At 45.1% G+C, this 19,350-nt stretch overlaps 1 protein-coding gene across 1 annotated transcript; it reads right to left on the reverse strand.

The window, feature by feature from the left end:
- Positions 1-9,724: 9,724 nt before the first annotated feature.
- Positions 9,725-18,420, reverse strand: LOC140615567 (RNA polymerase II subunit A C-terminal domain phosphatase SSU72 like protein 2-like). The gene is made up of 3 exons (XM_072795427.1): positions 18,368-18,420; positions 10,757-11,729; positions 9,725-10,642 (listed from the first exon to the last, which is right to left on the reverse strand). The coding sequence occupies exons 2-3, from the start codon at positions 11,282-11,284 to the stop codon at positions 10,634-10,636; spliced, it is 537 nt and encodes a 178-aa protein (XP_072651528.1). The 5' UTR covers positions 11,285-11,729; positions 18,368-18,420; the 3' UTR covers positions 9,725-10,633.
- Positions 18,421-19,350: the final 930 nt, after the last annotated feature.

Genomic DNA, 19,350 nt, shown 5'->3' on the forward strand with positions numbered 1-19,350 from the left:
ACAAGAGAGTCAACTCCATAGTGGTCTCTTCTTGATTTTGACTTGGTAATTTTTTACTAATTTGTCAGTTCTTTAAATTTTTTTTAACCCATTGATGCTTTTAAGATTTGTAAAATATTTCATTCAACATGATATCCTTGGTGAAAGACTTGGTCTGAAGTATCTAGCTTGCCAAAAATGGAAGCAGAAGTTATCAAATTATGTTTTATTTAGAAGTTTGTTTTGATGATTGAAATTATCGATGGTGTATTTTCTAGTTGCATGTGATGTTTACTGAGGTGGGCACTTGACGGGATGAGCACTGGGTGTTATTCTGCATGTTGACAAATTGAACACCAATAAAAAACAAATTTATTAAAATAAAAAACAGAATAGAAGGAGAGATAAAAAGCTTCCAAGATAGGCAGACACTGAAAGGGTATGTGACCACCAAACCAGCTCTGCAAGAAATATTAAGGGGGACTCTCTAAAACAAAGAGGAAGTCCAAGAAAACAATCCACAAAAACAGGTACTGATTAGGTATTATGATGACACTAAATTCATATCTTTCAATAGTAACTCTAAATGTGAATGGGCTTAATGATCCCATCAAAAGGCAGAGGGTTTCAGATTGGATAAAAAAGCAAGACCCATCTATTTGCTGTCTACAAGAGACTCATTTAGGACTAAGGACACCTACAGCCTGAAAATAAAAGCTTGGAGAACATTTACCATTCAAATGGCCCTCAAAAGAAAGCAGGGGTAGCCATCTTTATATCAGATAAATAAAAGTTTATCCCAAAGACTGTAGTGAGAGATGAAGAGGGACACTATATCATACTTAAAGGATCTATCCAATAAGAGGATTTAACAATCATGAATATTTATGCCCCGAATGTGGGAGCTGCCAAGTATATCAATCAATTAATAACCAAAGTTAAGACATATTTAGATAATAATACACTTATACTGGGAGACTTCAGCATGGTACTTTCTGTAAATGACAGATCTTCTAAGCACAACATCTCCAAAGAAAAAAGAGTTGTAAATGATACACTGAACCAGAGAGATTTCACAGATATTTACAAAACTTTACATCCAAATGCAACTGAATACACATTCTTCTCAAGTGCACATGGAATTTTCTCCAGAATAGACCACATACTGGGTCACAAATCAGGTCTGAACCGATACCAAAAGATTGGGATTGTTGCCTGCATATTTTCAGACCATAATGCTTTGAAACTAGAACTAAATCACAAGAAGTTTGGAAGGATTTCAAACACGTGGAGGTTAAGGACCATCCTGCTAAAAGATGAAAGGGTCAACCAGGAAATTAGAGAAGAATTAAAAAGATTCATGGAAACTAATTAGAATGAAGATACAACCACTCAAAAATCTTTGGGATCCAGCAAAAGCAGTCCTAAGGGGGAAATACGTTGCAATACAAGCATCCATTCAAAAACTGGAAAGAACTCAAATACAAAGCTAACCTTGCACCTAAAGGAGCTGGAGAAAAAACAGCAAATAGATCCTACACCCATCAGAAGAAGAGAATTAATAAGGATTTGAGCAGAACTCAATTAAATAGAGACCAGAAGAACTGTGGAACAGATCAACAAAACCAGGAATTTGTTCTTTGAAAGACTTAATAAGATAGATAAACCATTAACGAGCCTTATTAAAGACAACAAAGATTCAAATTAATAATATCACGAATGAAAAAGGAGAGATCACCAATACCAAGGAAATACAAACGATTTTAAAAACATACCATGAGCAGCTAAACACCAATAAATTATGCAATCTAGAAGAAATGGACGCATTTCTGGAAAACCACAAACTACCAAAACTGGAACTGGAAGAAATAGAAAACCTGAACAGGCCAATAACCAGGGAGGAAATTGAAGCAGTCATCAAAAAGCTCCCAAGACACAAAAGAACAGGGCCAGATGGCTTCCCAGGGGAATTCTATCTAACGTTTAAAGAAAGAACCACACCTATTATACTAAAGCTGTTCTGCAGGATAGAAAGGGGCAGAATACTTCCAAACTCATTTTATGGGGGCAGCACAACCTTAATTTTAAAACCACACGAAGACCCCGTCAAAAACAAAAATGATACACCAATATCCCTGATGAACATGGATGCAAAAATTCTCAACAAGATACTAGCCAATAGGATACAACAATACATTAAGAAGAATTATTCACCATGACCAATTGGGTTTATCCCCGGGACACAAGGCTGGTTCAACACTAGTAAAATAATCAATGTGATTCATGATATCAGCAAGAGAAAAAACAAGAACCATATGATCCTCTCAATAGATGCAGAGAAAGCATTTGACAAAATACAGCATCCATTCCTGATCAAAACTCTTCGGAGTGTAGGAATAGAGGGAACATTCCTCATCATCTTAAAAGGCATCTATAAAAAGCCCACAGCAAATATCATTCTCAACAGGAAAAAACTGAGGGCTTTTCCCCCAAGCTCAGCAACATGACAGGGATGTCCACTCTCACCACTGCTATTCAACATAGTACTAGAAGTCCTAGCCTCAGCAATCAGACAACAAAAAGAAATAAAAGGCATTCAAATTGGCAAAGTAGTAGTCAAACTCTCCCTCTTCGCCGATGACATGATACTGTACATAGAAAACCCAAAAGCCTCCACCCCAAGATTGCTAGAACTCATACAGCAATTTGGTAGCGTGGCAGGATACAAAATCAATGCCCAGAAGTCAGTGGCATTTCTATACACTAACAATGAGACTGAAGAAAGAGAAATTAAGGAGTCAATCCCATTTACAATTGCACCCAAGAGCATAAGATACCTAGGAATAAACCTAACCAAAGAGGTAAAGGATCTCTATCCTAAAAACTACAGAACACATCTGAAAGAAATTCAGGAAGACACAAAGAGATGGAAAAATATTCCATGCTCATGGATTGGCAGAATTAATATTGGGAAGATGTCAATGCTACCCAGGGCAATTTACACATTTAATGTAATCCCTATCAAAATACCATGGACTTTCTTCCAAGAGTTGAAACAAATCATCTTAAGATTCATGTGGAATCGGGCAGCCCGGGTGGCTCAGCGGTTTAGGTCTGACTTTGACCCAGGGCGTGATCCTGGAGACCCAGGATGGAGTCCCACATCAGGCTCCCTGCATGGAGCCTGCTTCTCCCTCTGCCTCTGTCTCTGCCTTTCTCACTGTCTCCCTCTCTCTGTCTCCCTCTCTCTGCCTCCCTCTCATGAATAAATTTTTTTTAAAAAAGATATCTTAAAGATTTGTGTGGAATCAGAAAAAAACTGAATAGCCAGGGGAATACTAAAAAAGAAACCATAGCTGGTGGTATCACAATGCCAGATTTCAGGTTGTACTACAAAGCTGTGATCATCAAGACAGTGTGGTACTAGCAAAACAGACACATAGATTAATGGAACAGAATAGAGAACCCAGAAGTGGACCCTCAACTCTATGATCAACTAATACTTGACAAAGCACGAGAGACTATCCACTGGAGAAAGGACAATCTCTTTAATAAATGGTGCTGGGAAGATTGGATAGCCATGTGAAGAATGAACCTAGACCATTCTCTTGCACCATACATAAATATAAACTCAAAGTGGATAAAAGATCTAAATGTGAAACAAGATTCCATCAAAACCCTAAAGGAGAACACAGGCAACATCCATTTTGAACTTGGCCACAGCAACTTCTTGCAAGATACATCCATAAAGGCAAGGGAAACAAAAGCAAGAATGAACTTTTGGGACTTCATCAAGGTAAGAAGCTTTTGCACAGCAAAAGAAACAGTCAAAATGAAAATATAACATACAGAATGGGAGAGATATTTGCAAATGACCTATCAGAGAAAGGGCTAGTATCCAAGATCTATAAAGAACTTATTAAACTCAACAGCAAAGAAACAAACAATCCAATCCTGAAATGGCAAAAGACATGAACAGAATTTTCACCAAAGAGGACATACATATGGCCAAGAATCACATGAGAAAATTCTCTGCATCACTGGCCATCAGAGAAATACAAATCAAAACCACAATGAGATACCACCTCACACCAGTGAAAGGGCTAGTTTCCAAGATCTATAAAGAACTTATTAAACTCAACACCAAGGAAACAAACAATCCAATCATGAAATGGACAAAAGAAATGAACAGAAATCTCACAGAGGAAGACATAGACATGGCCAACATGCACATGAGAAAATGCTCCACATCACTTGCCATCAGGGAAATACAAATCAAACCACAATGAGATACCACCTCACAGCAGTGAAAATGAGGAACATTAACCAGGCAGGAAACCACAAATGTTGGAGAGGATGCGCAGAAAAGGGAACCCTCTTACACTGTTGGTGGGAATGTAAACTGGTGCAGCCACTCTGGAAAACTGTGTGGAGGTTCCTCAAAGAGTTGAAAATAGACCTGCCCTACACCCAGCAATTGCACTGTTGGGGATTTACCCCAAAGATACAGATGCAATGAAACGCCGGGACACCTGCACCCCGATGTTTCTAGCAGCAATGTCCACAATAGCCAAACTGTGGAAGGAGCCTCGGTGTCCATCGAAAGATGAATGGATAAAGAAGATGCGGTCTATGTATACAATGGAATATTACTCAGCCATTAGAAATGACAAATACCCACCATTTGCTTCAACGTGGATGGAACTGGAGGGTATTATGCTGAGTGAAGTAAGTCAATTGGAGAAGGACAAACAGTGTATGTTCTCATTCATTTGGAGAATATAAATAATAGTGAAAGGGAATATAAGGGAAGGGAGAAGAAATGGGTAGGAAATATCAGAAAGGGAGACAGAACATAAAGACTGCTAACTCTGGGAAACGAACTAGGGGTGGTGGAAGGGGAGGAGGGCGGGGGGTGAGGGTGAGTGGGTGACAGGCACTGAGGGGGACACTTGACAGGATGAGCAATGGGTGTTATTCTGTATGTTGGTAAACTGAACACCAATAAAAAATTATTTTATTTAAAAAAAGTTAAAATTAGAAATCGTCTTTAATGTACAAAGTTATATACAAATATACTTTAACTGCATAAAAGCCACACATAATTATCACTCCTTCATGAGGATTTGAAATTTTTCATGTAATCCTTTTCTTATCTTCATAAATTTATGTTAAAGATCCTTTCTATGTGCCTATAGTTGTCTGTAATTTTCTTTAAAAATTCTAATTATCTGGGATCCCTGGGTGGCTCAGCAGTTTGGCGCCTGCCTTCAGCCCAAGGCATGATCCCTGAGTCTCGAGATCGGGTCCCGTGTAGGGCTCCCTGCATGGAGCCTGCTTCTCCCTCTGCCTGTGTCTCTGTCTCTGTCTCTGTCTCTCTCTCTCTCCCCTTGTATCTCTCTCTTTTTTTTGTCTTTTCTACATAATTTTATTTTTTTTATTTTTTTTATAATAAATTTATTTTTTATTGGTGTTCAATTTGCCAACTTACAGAATAACACCCAGTGCTCATCCCATCAAGTGCCCCCCTCAGTGCCCGTCACCCATTCACCCCCACTCCCCGCCCTCCTCCCCTTCCACCACCCCTAGTTCGTTTCCCAGAGTTAGGAGTCTTTATGTTATGTCTCCCTTTCTAATATTTCCCACACCTTGAATAAATTTTAAAAATCTTTTAAAAAATTGTAATTATCAAATTTTTGGGCATTTACTATTAGGCATGGTACGAAATAAAAGTAAGATTTTGTTTGTTCTTTTTAAAAAAAAAAGTTCCTTATATATTTTGGATACTGACCCTTTATCAGATATGTCATTTGCAAATGTCTTTTCCCATTCTGCAGGTTGCCTTTTCATTCTATTGACTGTTTCCCTTGCCATGCAGATTTTTATTTTGATAAAGCCCCAATAGTTTCTTTTTGCTTTTGTTTTCCTTACCTCAGGAGACATATCTAGTAAGAAGTTGCTATGGCCAATTTGACAATGATTTTATTTTATTTTTTTAAAGACTTTATTTTTTTTAAAGATTTATTTATTTATGATAGACATAGAGAGAGAGAGAGAGAGAGAGAGGCAGAGACACAGGAGGAGGGAGAAGCAGGCTCCATGCCGGGAGCCCGTCATGGGACTCGATCCCGGGACTCCAGTATCATGCCCTGGGCCAAAGGCAGGCGCTAAACCACTGAGCCACCCAAGGATCCCCAAGGCTTTATTTATTTATTCATGAGAGACAGAGAGAGAGAGAGAGACAGAGAGAGAGAGAGAGGCAAAGACACAGGCAGAGGGAGAAGCAGGCCCCATGCAGGGAGCCCAACGTGGGACTCAGTGGGACTCCAGGATCATGCCTTGGCCCAAGGCAGGCACTAAACCGCTGAGCCACCCAGGGATCCTTGACAAGGATTTTAAATTCCTCCCTTTCTCTCTTCCCTTCAAGTCTTATCATTTTGACTCCAACATCCTCTCTGACCGTCCTGTATTCCACCTATCCACAGCCATCACCGTTCCCAAGCTCCAGTCTTCTCAGATCCACCCGTGCTCCATTCTGCCTACACTCCATGTAAAGGGATTGTTATTGACTAAAATCTACTTTAAAATGTAGCATGTTAACTAATTCAACTATGTTCAACTACCTCTGCTCAGTTATACTCATAAATCATATGCGGCTTAGTGCCACTGTTAATATTACACTTTTCTTTTTTTTTAAGATTTTAAAAATTATTTGAGAGGTAAAGTAAGAGAGAGAAGGAGAGAGAATACACCAGAGGAGAGGCAAAGGGAAAAGCAAAAGCAGAATCCCTATTGATCAGGAAGCCCAACGTGGGGTTTAATTCCAGGACTCCAGGATCATGAATTGAGCCAAAGGCAGACACTTAAGCAGCTGAACCACCCAAGCACCCCTACCTGGAAGGCTTTTTAAAACACAGACCCTACCCAGAGGATTAAATAATTTTACATATACTACATTTCAGTATGGGAATGCTCAAACAAGCTGTACTTGAAGGAATAAAAAGCAGGCAGAAGCTGACATCAATTCCTGATTTTCCTTGAGAATCATGATTATCAGACTATTAAATGTGGAAAACCCTGTGTTGTAATTCCTAATATACTCTCAGCAGGGATATTGTCCAGAATGTGATTTATTTGCATTGGCAAATGACTTTCTGAATTGTGGGGCAATTCCTATGAAGGTATTCCTATGATTTACACAATTGCATTTCTAGAAAATCCAAATGTATATTAATGGGCAAGGATACTTTTATGTAATTACGGGTAGAATTGAATTAGATGTAAGTTCAAAATCTCAAAACAGATTTTCCACCCATATTCATGACCAGGTGTCACTGCACAGCACTGACATGCTTCCAGTCAGCCTGGCTGACCCGCTCACTGTCAGCCTCAGCCCTCATCACCATGTAGGCCAATCCAACCAACTGCAGGTTTCACATCACTGCTATGGGCGGCCACACTCTTATTGAGATTGAGTGGTTTAGTGGATGGAATCACCTCACCATTATCGTGATTAGGTTGTTGGTCTCAGGATCCAATGACACTCCACCCACTGGGCATTCATGGAGGTTCCTGTTCTATTGCAATTTCAATCCTAAGGATCAGGAGAGGGGACAAAAGGAATAAAGGAGCACGGCAAAGAGTTAATTCAGAGATGTGTCATCCACCCAACCCAGTGACCCAGCATCTAAAAGCTCAATCTGCAAAACTAGCCCTTGAGAAACCATAAACATTGTATCTCAGTGCCATCCTTTGACTGAAAGAAAGCATGAAGAAATTTACTCTTTGGCTCAGTTCCCCAAAAGGGCAACTCTTGTGCTTAGTCTGTGCATGGGCCTGGCCCAGAAGATCTGTGGTTGTATCAACAGAGAAATGCCAAAGTGGGAGGTTTGATACCTCTGGAAAGAATAATCAAGAGAAAATTCTTTCATGTGTAATATGAACACCCCTTACTTTAGTTCCAAGTAGCACAATTAGGTAAATTAATGGATATCTTAATAATAAAAACTCCTATGTTAAGAATTATTTCATCAGTTGAACTGATAAAGCTTAAAATATGTGGCTTGAAAGCTTGAAGATCGGCCTCCAAATAGAGAAAAAGATACTCTCAAAATTAGGTTATTTCACTTTATTTATTTTCATTTGGGGATGTTTCTCCTTATTTACACTTCTTTTTTTATATTTTATTTATTTATTCATGACAGACACACACACACACACACACACACACACACAGAGAGAGAGAGGCAGAGACACAGGCAGAGGGAAAAGCAGGCTCCATGCAGGGAGCCCGATGTGGGACTTGATCCCGGGTCTCCAAGATCACACCCCCAGCTGAAGGCGGTGCTAAACCACTGGGCCACCAGGGCTGCCCCTTATTTACAATTCTAAGTCCTTAGCAATAATATAAGATTCATTTATTACTTAAGGTTTTGGTGTCAGCATTAGAAAGGTAAATATAGTCAATAAGGAAAGCCATCAACAAGTCAAAATGCTATTTTTCATTAGAAAAACCCTCTTAATGTGGAGAAAAGGGAACCCTCTTACACTGTTGGTGGGAATGTGAAATGGTGCAGCCACTCTGGAAAACTGTGTGGAGGTTCCTCAAAGAGTTAAAAATAGACCTGCCCTATGACCCAGCAATTGCACTGTTGGGGATTTACCCCAAAGATACAGATGCAATGAAATGCCGGGACACCTGCACCCCGATGTTTCTAGCAGCAATGTCCACAATAGCCAAACTGTGGAAGGAGCCTCGGTGTCCATCGAAAGATGAATGGATAAAGAAGATGTGGTTTATGTATACAATGGAATATTCCTCAGCCATTAGAAATGACAAATACCCACCATTTGCTTCAACGTGGATGGAACTGGAAGGTATTATGCTGAGTGAAATAAGTCAATCAGAGAAGGACAAACATTATATGTTCTCATTCATTTGGGGAATATAAACAATAGTGAAAGGGAATAGAAGGGAAGGGAGAAGAAGTGTGTGGGAAATATCAGACAGAACATAAAGACTCCTAACTCTGGGAAATGAACTAGGGGTGGTGGAAGGGGAGGAGGGCGGGGGGTGGGGGTGAATGGGTGATGGGCACTGAGGGGGGCACTTGACGGGATGAGCACTGGGTGTTATTCTGTATGTTGGCAAATTGAACACCAATAAAAAATTAATTTATTATAAAAAAAGAAAAAAACCCTCTATAATTAATATACCACTCAAAATGAGCAAAAGGAGGGCCACCTGGGCGGCTCAGGGGGTTAAGTGTCTGACTCTTGATTTAGGCTCAAGTCATAATCTTGGGTCATGAGACTGAGCCCTGCATTGGGCTCCGTGCTGGGTGTGGAGCCTGCTTGGGATTCTCTTTCTTCTAATGCTCCTCCCCACTGCCCTACCACTCCTGCTCACCTGCTCTCTAAAAAAGTGAGCAAAACAAAATTATTTCTTAAAAAGTGATAGCCTATACCTCTAATTTTATTTTATTTTATTTTTTATACCTCTAATTTTAATATACTTCTTTACTGTGTAATTAATGACGTCCAAGGAGCTCTCAATAATTTATGACAATGAAGAGGAATTCATGCTTACTTAATTGTTTCATTCTATTCTATTTCCAAAAGAACACCCTCAGACATTGCAAGCAGTATACTTTAAAATTAAGTGTACACATAGGATTAAGTTTCCTAATCCATTGTTAAATCACAAAAACTCACATGAGCACATTGTAAAGATATAATTGGCTTTATTAATCAATTCATGAATCAGGCAGCATATCATCCAGAGAGTAGAGGGGAGCTCAGAGGAGTTATACAAAATGCAAGGCTTTTTATAGAAAGGACAATCAAGCAAGAGGTTTTTAGCAAAGAAAATAAGGGACTGTTTCAGGCAAAATCCCCTTCCCTGGATGGAAATGGGAGGAGGTCTTATTAGGGGAATTACCTCACCTTCCTTTGGGAGATGGAGAAGACCTATGTGACTGATTAGCCCATTGGTGCTAAGTAGAAAAGCCCAGATTGATTGCTTTCCAAGTCCACTCCTGGAGAAGTTTGAAACTGCAATTAAGGCTTGGTTTGCAGTTGTGAGGGCGAGTGACTCCACCTTGGGCCTGTGGCTTGCTTTTTAACACCACAGACCTTAAAATTGGGAGATCAACCTGAATTATCTGGGTGAGCCCAATGTAATTACAAGGGTCCTTCAATGTGGAAGAGGGAGGAAGAAGAGGAGGACAGAGTGATGCCATGTGAAAGGACTCAACTTTCCATGGCTGGCTTTGAAGATGGAATAGGAGACCATCAGCCAAGAAACATGGTGCTTTCTAGAAGCTAGGAAAGGCAAGGAAATTAGTTCTCCCCTCGAGTCTCCAAAAGAAGGCTGAGAAAAAATTTGATGGCCTGAAAAATGTTTCCTGGCTGAATATCCTTCACCAAATGGAGTTCCACACTCCATTATAAACTTTTCTTTGCTCATCTGCAAAATGCAGGCTGTGGCAATAACTTCCTTGCAGACCCACGTGAGCACTGAATTACTTCTTGTGCCTAAAGTACCCAGAGCAATGTCCCCCAGTTTGGATTGTTTCCATGACTACCAGCCGTTGTCCTCGGTTTCCCAAGGATTTCCTTTTCTTGCTCTTCTCTCTTCCCCAGTGGGATGCACCTAAAAATCCTACAAACAGAAGTTTGTGGAAAGGGCGTTAAAACCATTTTTTCAAAGAAAATACAGACTAGTCCAACCCCCGCCCCCCCCCAAGTTGTTCCCCGTGCCAATCCCAGCCCTGACCTTCAGTAGAAGAAAGCTCTTTCCAGTTTTCTCCTCCGCAGCCAGCAGCAGCTGACCAAGACTGTCTTCCATGTCGCCTGCCTGCTGGAGGCTCTGGCACAGCCTGTAGATGAGGAAAGCCCCAAGGGTGGCCTCCTCCAAGGTGTCCACAATGTCCACGTTGACCACATGCAGAGGCTGGAAGGTTGCCTGTTCCCTGGCGCATAGGTCTTGCACCACTCGGTCATAGACCCTCTCCTCGCAGGTGAAGATGACATCAAAGGGGTCGCTGCACTCCTGGAACCTTTCTGGGTGCGGCTTGATCCTCTGGTTTCTCCCCAAGAGTTGAAGGATTCCGTTGCTGCTGTAGCATTCCCGGTTTTTCCTCCAGAGGTCCTTATACATCTGCTTGTAGGTCGTGGAGAAGTCATAGAGCACGGGGCAATTGCGTATGAGACCCGGGAGCTTCACCTGACGCGCGACTCCAAAAGACCGGACGCAGAACCCCCTTTTCTGGAGGATATCATGGGCTTCCATGCTCCTGTTCATGTTGCTGCTGCACACCACAGCCACCCTGAGCGGGGACGGGGGCACGGTGGCGGCTGCTGGGGGCTGCAGGGCCTGCGGGGATGCTGTGGCCAGGACGCTGGCTACTTGGTCCCGCTCTCCAGACCAGCACAGTGGTGGAGGACGGGCAGCAGGCTTCTATCTGGGCACCTTCACGGAGTCGGCAGAGACTTCCAGGACTTCCTGGTGGATTCTGTTTCAGGGGGTGGAGTGTCATTGGATCCTGAGACCAATAACCTAAATCACGATAATGGCGAGGTGATTCCATCCACTAAACCACTCAATCTCAATAAGGGTGTGGCCGCCCATCGCAGTGATGTGAAACCTGCAGTTGGTTGGATTGGCCTACACGGTGATGAGGGCTGAGGCTGACAGTGAGCGGGTCAGCCAGGCTGACTGGAAGCATATCAGTGCTCTGCAGTGACACCTGGTCATGAATATGGGAGGAAAATCTGTTTTGAGATTTTGATCTTGCATCCAATTCAGTTCTACCCGTAATTACATAAAAGTATCCTTGCCCATTAATATACATTTGGATTTTCTAGAAATGCAATTGTGTAAATCATAGGAATACCTTCATAGGAATTGCCCCACAATTCAGAAAGTCATTTGCCAATGCAAATAAATCACATTCTGGAGAATATCCCTACTGAGTATATTAGGAATTACAACACAGTGTTTTCCGCATTTAATACTCTTAAAATCATGATTCTCAAGGAAAATCAAGCATGATGGAAACTCTTTCAATTAGCAAAGTGTCCCAGAGCAGGAACCAGGGTGTATTTATATTCAGTCACCTTCAAGGAGTGGGTGGTGACTTCTAGGAATTCTTGACTGATTCAATTTGATCCAATGGAGCGCAATCTAATCATGCTAACTACAATGTAATCATTGGAACAGCCAGGTAATTAAATTACTCATACTTCTAATTTTCTTGACAAGGGTGTTGCTACCGGGAGGGAGCATTTTCAATTCGGGAGTTGCCCTGTTGGTTTCCTTTTGTATTTGGCTATAGAGGACAGATAGGTAAAAGAAAGGAAGAAAACTTCAGAAGGAAATGAATATGTTCATGGCACAGATTGTGGAGATCGTTTCCTGGAAGTATATTTATCTCCAAACTCATCAAGTTGTACACCTAAAATATGTACAGCCTTTTGTATGTCAATTATACCTTGGTAAAGTGTTTTATAAGGAAATCTTATTATAGCTATATAAATGTCAACTAAAAGTACTGTATGGTTTTTTTTAATCAGTGCAATCTGGCTAATCAATTAAAGATGTAAAGGAAATGTATTACTAAGCCATTAGAAATGACAAATACCCACCATTTGCTTCGACGTGGATGGAATTGGAGGGTATTATGCTGAGTGAAGTAAGTCAATCAGAGAAGGACAAACATTATATGTTCTCATTCATTTGGGGAATATAAATAATAGTGAAAGGGAATAGAAGGGAAGGGAGAAAAAATGGGTAGGAAATATCAGAAAGGGAGACAGAACATGAAGACTCCTAACTCTGGGAAACGAACTAGGGGTGGTGGAAGGGGAGGAGGGCGGGGGGTGGGGGTGAATGGGTAATGGGCACTGAGGGGGGCACTTGACAGGATGAGCACTGGGTGTTATTCTGTAGTTGGTAAATTGAACACCAATAAAAAATTTATTTATTTAAAAAAAAAAAGAAGGAACGGCTAGTTTATCAGCTCTTACCGACTTCAATTTGCCCAAACTTTGACCTTCAAGGTATCGTTCAGACATAACTCATGAATGAGCACCCACATCTCTCCCTAGTGAGCTCCCCACAACCCGCCCCACCACCAACCAGGTAGCTTCTCTAAGCCAAATGTGTCTCCAAGTGGCCTGGTAATGCAAAAGCCCTGACCTACCAACCTTTTCTCACCGCCCTTCCAGGGTGACCCCAAAGCCGCTGCTCTTGTGAAAGAAGTTCCCTATTGCTTTCAAATCAGGCAAGCAGGGAGCCACAGCAGGCTTCAGATTTCCCTGGCCCCTGGAAGAAGAAGGCTTCAGGCTGCCCTCTGCTACACTGCCAAACACCTGCCCCATTTAGATCCTGAGAAAGCGTTCTCAGACAAATCCCTGTCCCAGGGCCCGAAGGCAGAGTCAGAGTAAATCATTCAGTAATACTGTCCACTCCTGAGCCCTCCACCTCAGAGGTACCATTTGCTCTTTGTGGGGCTCCTGAGCATCTAATGAGATAATATATGAAAGAGCCCTGGAAACAGTAAAACACCCTGCAAACCCCAGAAGAGTGTAAGGGGGGAAATCCAGGGAAATGACTGGGCACTGTGCTAGTGAGAGAAGCACCCCGCGGGCTCCCAGGAGAACTCCGCGAGGGATGGTGCCCCCCAGGAAGGATTCCACGGGAACGGGGCCTGTGCCAGCAAAGGAAGCAGGCTTGCCTGGCAGGCACCCCACAGGCAGTCTGCTCTGCCAGGGTGGGCTCATTGCCAAGAATGGGCCACAGGGAAGAGATTAGCTGTGGCAGGAACTGGCCAAGGGGAGAAGGGACCCGGCCCGCCAACCGCCCGCAGGGAACAAAGGCAGCACAGCTCCCAGCGTTTGGCAGGCACAGGCTCCCAGCAGGGCTCCTTCCCAGGAATGCAGCATGGGGCTCATGCCAGGTGTGTCCAGATGGGAGGGTAGGTGACTGAGGTCTGCTGTGCCAAATCGATGGCCCATCCTGGGGGAGGAGGTGCCAGAGTCTCTGGGAGGCCCCGGCGCTGACTCTGGCACAACCCTCTCCAGCACAGCTGAGGAAGACCACAGGCCCGCCTGGTTTTGCCACTCTATCCCCATAGCCCAGAGACCAGAGGCCCAGAACAGAATTCCTCACTCCTCTGTCCCCTTCCCCTATGCAGGAAGGACTGTCAAAATATTTAACAACCGGTACAGTTCACAGTGGAGGCAAGAGTTCCCCCAAGCTGCCACATGGGAGTGACTGGCACCATCCAGAAGCGACAGTCTGAGGGCCTCATGATGAGTGCCCTCATGAATTGGGAATTCCAGCACTCTACCTGGGGAAGCTGTCTACCCACCTGAGTCCAGCCTCTGATCAAGAGGATACACAGAGACAGAGGTCAGAACCCAGAAACTATAGCAGGTGTATGGACCCCAGGTGTCTGACCCTGACCGTGCTCAGCCAGGGTCTCTGGAGGCCGCGGATACTGGGGGAAGTTAGGGAGTTTGAGGCCTTAGCTGTTTCTACATGGTTCCTTGTGTTTCGATACTTTAGGAACTGGTGCTGCCATATGTGGCACACAAGCAGGATATCAGGCCTGTCCTTCCCAATCTCAAGCTCTTCCTGACACCCACCTGCCCATCTCCCATATGGGGAGCTCCCAGGGCAGAGGGCTGGAGCATGAAGCATCCACCTCCTTCCTGAGCCCACACACTGACATCGCAGCCTTGCCTAGGACAAAGTGGCCTTCCTCCTGCTTCATACTCATTGCCACAATTCCACATGAGCCTCACAAAAAGAGCCAACTTTGGTGCCAGACAGGGATTAGGAAATGGGAAAACTATCCCCTGGCACAGGAGTACATACTACAGCCAACCCACCCGCAGCCCAGCTCTCACCTCTGTAAAACCTTAAAAGAACCTGAAGGTCATCTTCCAGCCCCCACATCATGATCTCTCTGTCTCACCCCCAGGTCTTACTCTGCCTTTCTTACCCAAGACTTCCTCCTTCAGGCCCTGCTGGGAAGGAGCCTATACAATCTACACCAAAACTTCTTCCCTTTTCCTTCCTGTGTCACCCAGGCCTGGCTGTGGAAGGAGAAGACTTGAGAGTGGAAAGATACCATTAGGATTATTCTGCCCAAGACACTGACAAGGATAAAGAACTGACTTATCCAAAGCCCAGTGAGTTAGACACTGAGAGAGAGAGCAAGCCAGTATCTGAATCCTGCCTGATGATTTCTTCCCTGAGGCCCTCCAGAGCCAGGAGGGACCCTCTTTCCTCTGAGCAGGAAAGAAGTCTGTCTTCTCAGCTCCTGTCAATGGGCGGGTCCTTACCAAGCATTAGGCCAGGTGAGCCCTCAAGAACAATACAGGCTAAAGAGAGGATCATCTTGGGCAGACCAGAAGGCACAACAGCCTACTGAGGAGAGTTTGTTGGCTTGCTTTGTCTTACTTCGTGGGAGGGGATGGGGAAGAGTTGTCAGAAGGACATACCACAGTCACATGAGCGTCCCCTAGCCGCCAGATAGCAACCTGACTTCAGTGCCATCTCTGTACCTTCAGCAACAGTCATGATTGCCACCCAATACCGCCAAGCCGACTTCGTCAAAACTGAGTCAAAGGTCACAATGACGGTTGTAACCTTAGAGGGTAGGCGCAGTGCAGAGAGGAACAGAAGATATATCAAACTGCCTTCCAGTCCCGCTACAGATCTCTGCCTGGGAGTCACAGAAGTGCACTCATGCCCTCCCCGCACATGGACTGGCCTGGTCCCAGTGCCAGGCTGTCCTAGGAAGTCTCCCATCAGTCACCACTCTCCTCACAAACTCAGGAGGGGTCCTCATCAGCCAGCTCTTATCAGAAATAATAATGTGTTAGAAAGGAATTCAAGGGGATCCCTGGGTGGTTCAGCAGTTTGGCGCCTGCCTTTGGCCCAAGGCGTGATCCTGGAGTCCCGGGATCGAGTTCCGCATCGGGCTCCCAGCATGGAGTCTCCCTCTCCCTCTCCCTCTCCCTCGCTCTCTGTGTGTCTCTCATGAATAAATAAATAAAATCTTTTAAAAAAAGAAAAAACAAAGGAATTAAGTTTCTTTGTCATCCAAGTAGCAAGTTAAGGTCAGCCCGCACATGTGAAAGGGAAATAGACAACACTATAAAATACGGGACTTTGAGGAGCCAGATGAGGTCACTTCTTAGCCAAATTTCATTTTTAGCAGAAACTTCTTGGCCTTTTCTGAACCAGCCAACCCCTCCCCATCCCACTGCAGTCACAGGTGACCCCCAGTGCTCAGGACTGGGGGGAAGGGGTGGTGCAGGTAGCAGTGGGGTAGCAGTGTAGTGGTATTGCTACAGTTAGGAACCACCTTCAAGTGACATCCTCATGGCTGGTGCAGTCTAACAGTGCAGGCAGCATGGAAGTGAGGTCTGAGGTAGAAGGAAAGATTTGCTATCTGCAGGGTAGCATGATAGCTTTCTGGGCCAAGGGGATGAATGCATGACAAAGAGGGAAGCCAGGCAGCAGCAGGTCCACATGCTGGACACTGGAGGCCAATGGAGCATCCCAGGCATAGCCTTGGTCTATTATGTCAGGAGAACATGGTCCTGCCAGGCTTGGCTGGCCTGGAGGCTCCCTCTGCACACCCTGAGACCCACCCTCCTTTCACTTTTCACTGACGTGCTTAACAAGTGAAGTACATGGGATCCCTGGGGGGCTCAGCGGTTTGGAGCCTGCCTTCGGCTCAGGATGTGATCCTGAAGTCCCGGGATCAAATCCCACATCAGGTTCCCTGCATGGGGCCTGCTTCTCCCTCTGCCTGTGTCTCTGCCTCTCTCTGTGTGTCTCTCATAAATAAATAAATAAAATCTTTTTTTTTAAAAAGTGAAAGTGCACACTTTAAGAGGTCACTGAGACATCTCAGGTTGATATCTTTCTTTTTCCTCTAGAAAGGGGAGGAGCGAGATTAACTGAGTTTAAGGCCCAGAACAGACAGCAGTCATTGAGAAAAGCAGACTGCTACCAGGTAATAAAGGGGGGGGGGGGGATTAAAACTAGGCATCCAAAAATCTGAGGGCAAAGACCATCTGCCACAACTACCGGCCTTGAACCAATGCTTCTGCATTATTTTTAAAACAGCTGAGTGAGCATTCCAGCTGTTCTCTCTCAGGCGGTATTTGTAGGTTTTCAGGATGATTTGAAAGTTATCTAGGTAAGTTGGTGGCTCCGCATCACTGGCCATCAGGAAAATACAAATCAAAACCACAATGAAAGAAAAAAAAAACCGCAATGAGGACTCATAAAGAGGGTCATTTTATAATACTTAAAGTGTCAATTCAAATAAGATGAAAACAGGGAGGGAGGCAAACCATAAGAGACAACTCTCGGAAACTGTGGAAGGAGCCTCGGTGTCCATCAAAAGATGAATGGATAAAGAAGCTGTGGTCTATGTGTAGAATGGAATATTCCTCAGCCATTAAAAACGACAAATACCCACCATTTGCTTCAACGTGGATGGAACTGGAGGGTATTATGCTGAGTGAAATGAGTCAATCTGAGAAGGACAAACATTATATGTTCTCATTCATTTGGGGAATATAAATAATAGTGAAAGGGAATATAAGGGAAGGGAGAAGAACTGTGTGGGAAATATCAGAAAGGGAGCCAGAACGTAAAGACTCCTAACTCTGGGACACGAACGAGGGGTGGTAGAAGGGGAGGAGGGCGGGGGGTGGGGGTGAATGGGTGACGGGCACTGAGGGGGGCACCTGACGGGATGAGCACTGGGTATTACGCTATATGTTGGCAAATTGAGCTCCAATAAAATAAATAAAAAATAAAAATAAGCCAGCTGAGCGAGCAAGAGCCCCCCGGGCCGCAGGGCCTCGGTGCTGCCCCGCGCGGCTCTAGGCGGTCGGGCTAACCGTGCCTCCGGCCGCCGCGGCTCATTCCGTGGCCTCGGGCGCCCCCGCGCGGTCTCAGCCGGCGGCGCTGCTGCCTCCGGCGCCCCGGGTCCCAGCGGCCGCGCCCCGAGACCCTCGCGGGGCCCGCGCAGCCCCAGCCTCCCGGGGCCTCGTCAGCGCGCGGCGGAGGCGCTGTTTGCGCGCTCGGGGCTCCCGGGGCCGCGGGGCGACTGCCGGCCGGGCAGCGCTAACGAGCCCCGCGGGACCCGCAGAGCTCCGCTCCCAGCGCCCGCCGCCTCCCGCGTCCCCCGCCGCCCGCCGCCCGCGCGCTTCCACCCGGGCCCGGCCTCCCCCGCCAGGCCGCCCAGGCCCCAGCCCCACCCCCGCACCTCCCCGAATCCTCGGTGACCAGGGGGCTCACCCCCCCCCAAAGGAAGACACTGGTCCCCCCAGCCTGCGGGGCGGGGCCCACCTGCCAACCTCACTGGGCCCGGCTGCTCTGCGCGGGGAATCATGGAATCCACTTCATGGGGGGCGGTCGCGCGGACACTTAACGTTCGCTCCCCCTTTACCATCTGCCAGGAATTAGGCCGGGTGCACTGTTACACCGTTTGCCTCACTTCGTCCTCAGGACCGCACTGATAGGACCTGTCATAGGTGTGTGCTATTCCCATTTTACAGATAGGGAAGCTGAGGTGGCATAACTTCACCTGAAAGCTAATGTTTTTTGCTTTAGTGTTTTCATAAATGCCTTCTAGGCCTCACAACCCGCTCAGATGCTCCTCGGAACAAGGGATTCCATGGCCCAATAATTAGAAGAAATTCTGCATTTGTGAAGGCTGACAAATGCATTTTTAGGGAGCTGGAGTCTCTTAGAGAAGAAAACTGCTTATCTTGGTTTCAGTGTTTTCCAAACTTTTTTTTTTTAAGATTTTATTCATTTATTCATGAGAGACACACGGGGTGGGGGGGCACAGACACAGGCAGAGGGAGAAGCAGGCTCCATGCAGGAAGTCTGAAGTGGGGCTTGATCCCTGGTCTCCAAGGTCACACCCTGGGCTGCAGGTGGCTCTAAACTGCTGAGCCCCCGGGCTGCCCCCAAGCACTGTTCTAACTGCTTTGTGTGCATTAACTTATACCTTACAACTGCACAGATGTTAGTCCCCCCTAGGAAAAAAAAAAAAAGAAAAAGCAAGATCATGATAATTGAATGAGTAATAAATGCAAAATTCTTGGAAGAAAGCACTTAGAATTACCACAAGCTTTGGCTACTATCATTATTCCTATTTTATAGAGAAAACTGAGGCACAGGAAGATTCCATAGTTTGCTCTAGGTCACACTGCTGGTCAGTGAATTGGAAACCAGGCGGCCTGGGGGCAGGGCCTATGCTGACAACCACTGCACATTCTGCCTCAGCCAGAGTAGAGGGCAAACTCCAGGTCTGGGCCTGACAG

This window comes from Canis lupus, chromosome 23, assembly GCF_048164855.1.
Source record: "Canis lupus baileyi chromosome 23, mCanLup2.hap1, whole genome shotgun sequence".
Taxonomy (NCBI): Eukaryota; Metazoa; Chordata; class Mammalia; order Carnivora; family Canidae; genus Canis; species Canis lupus.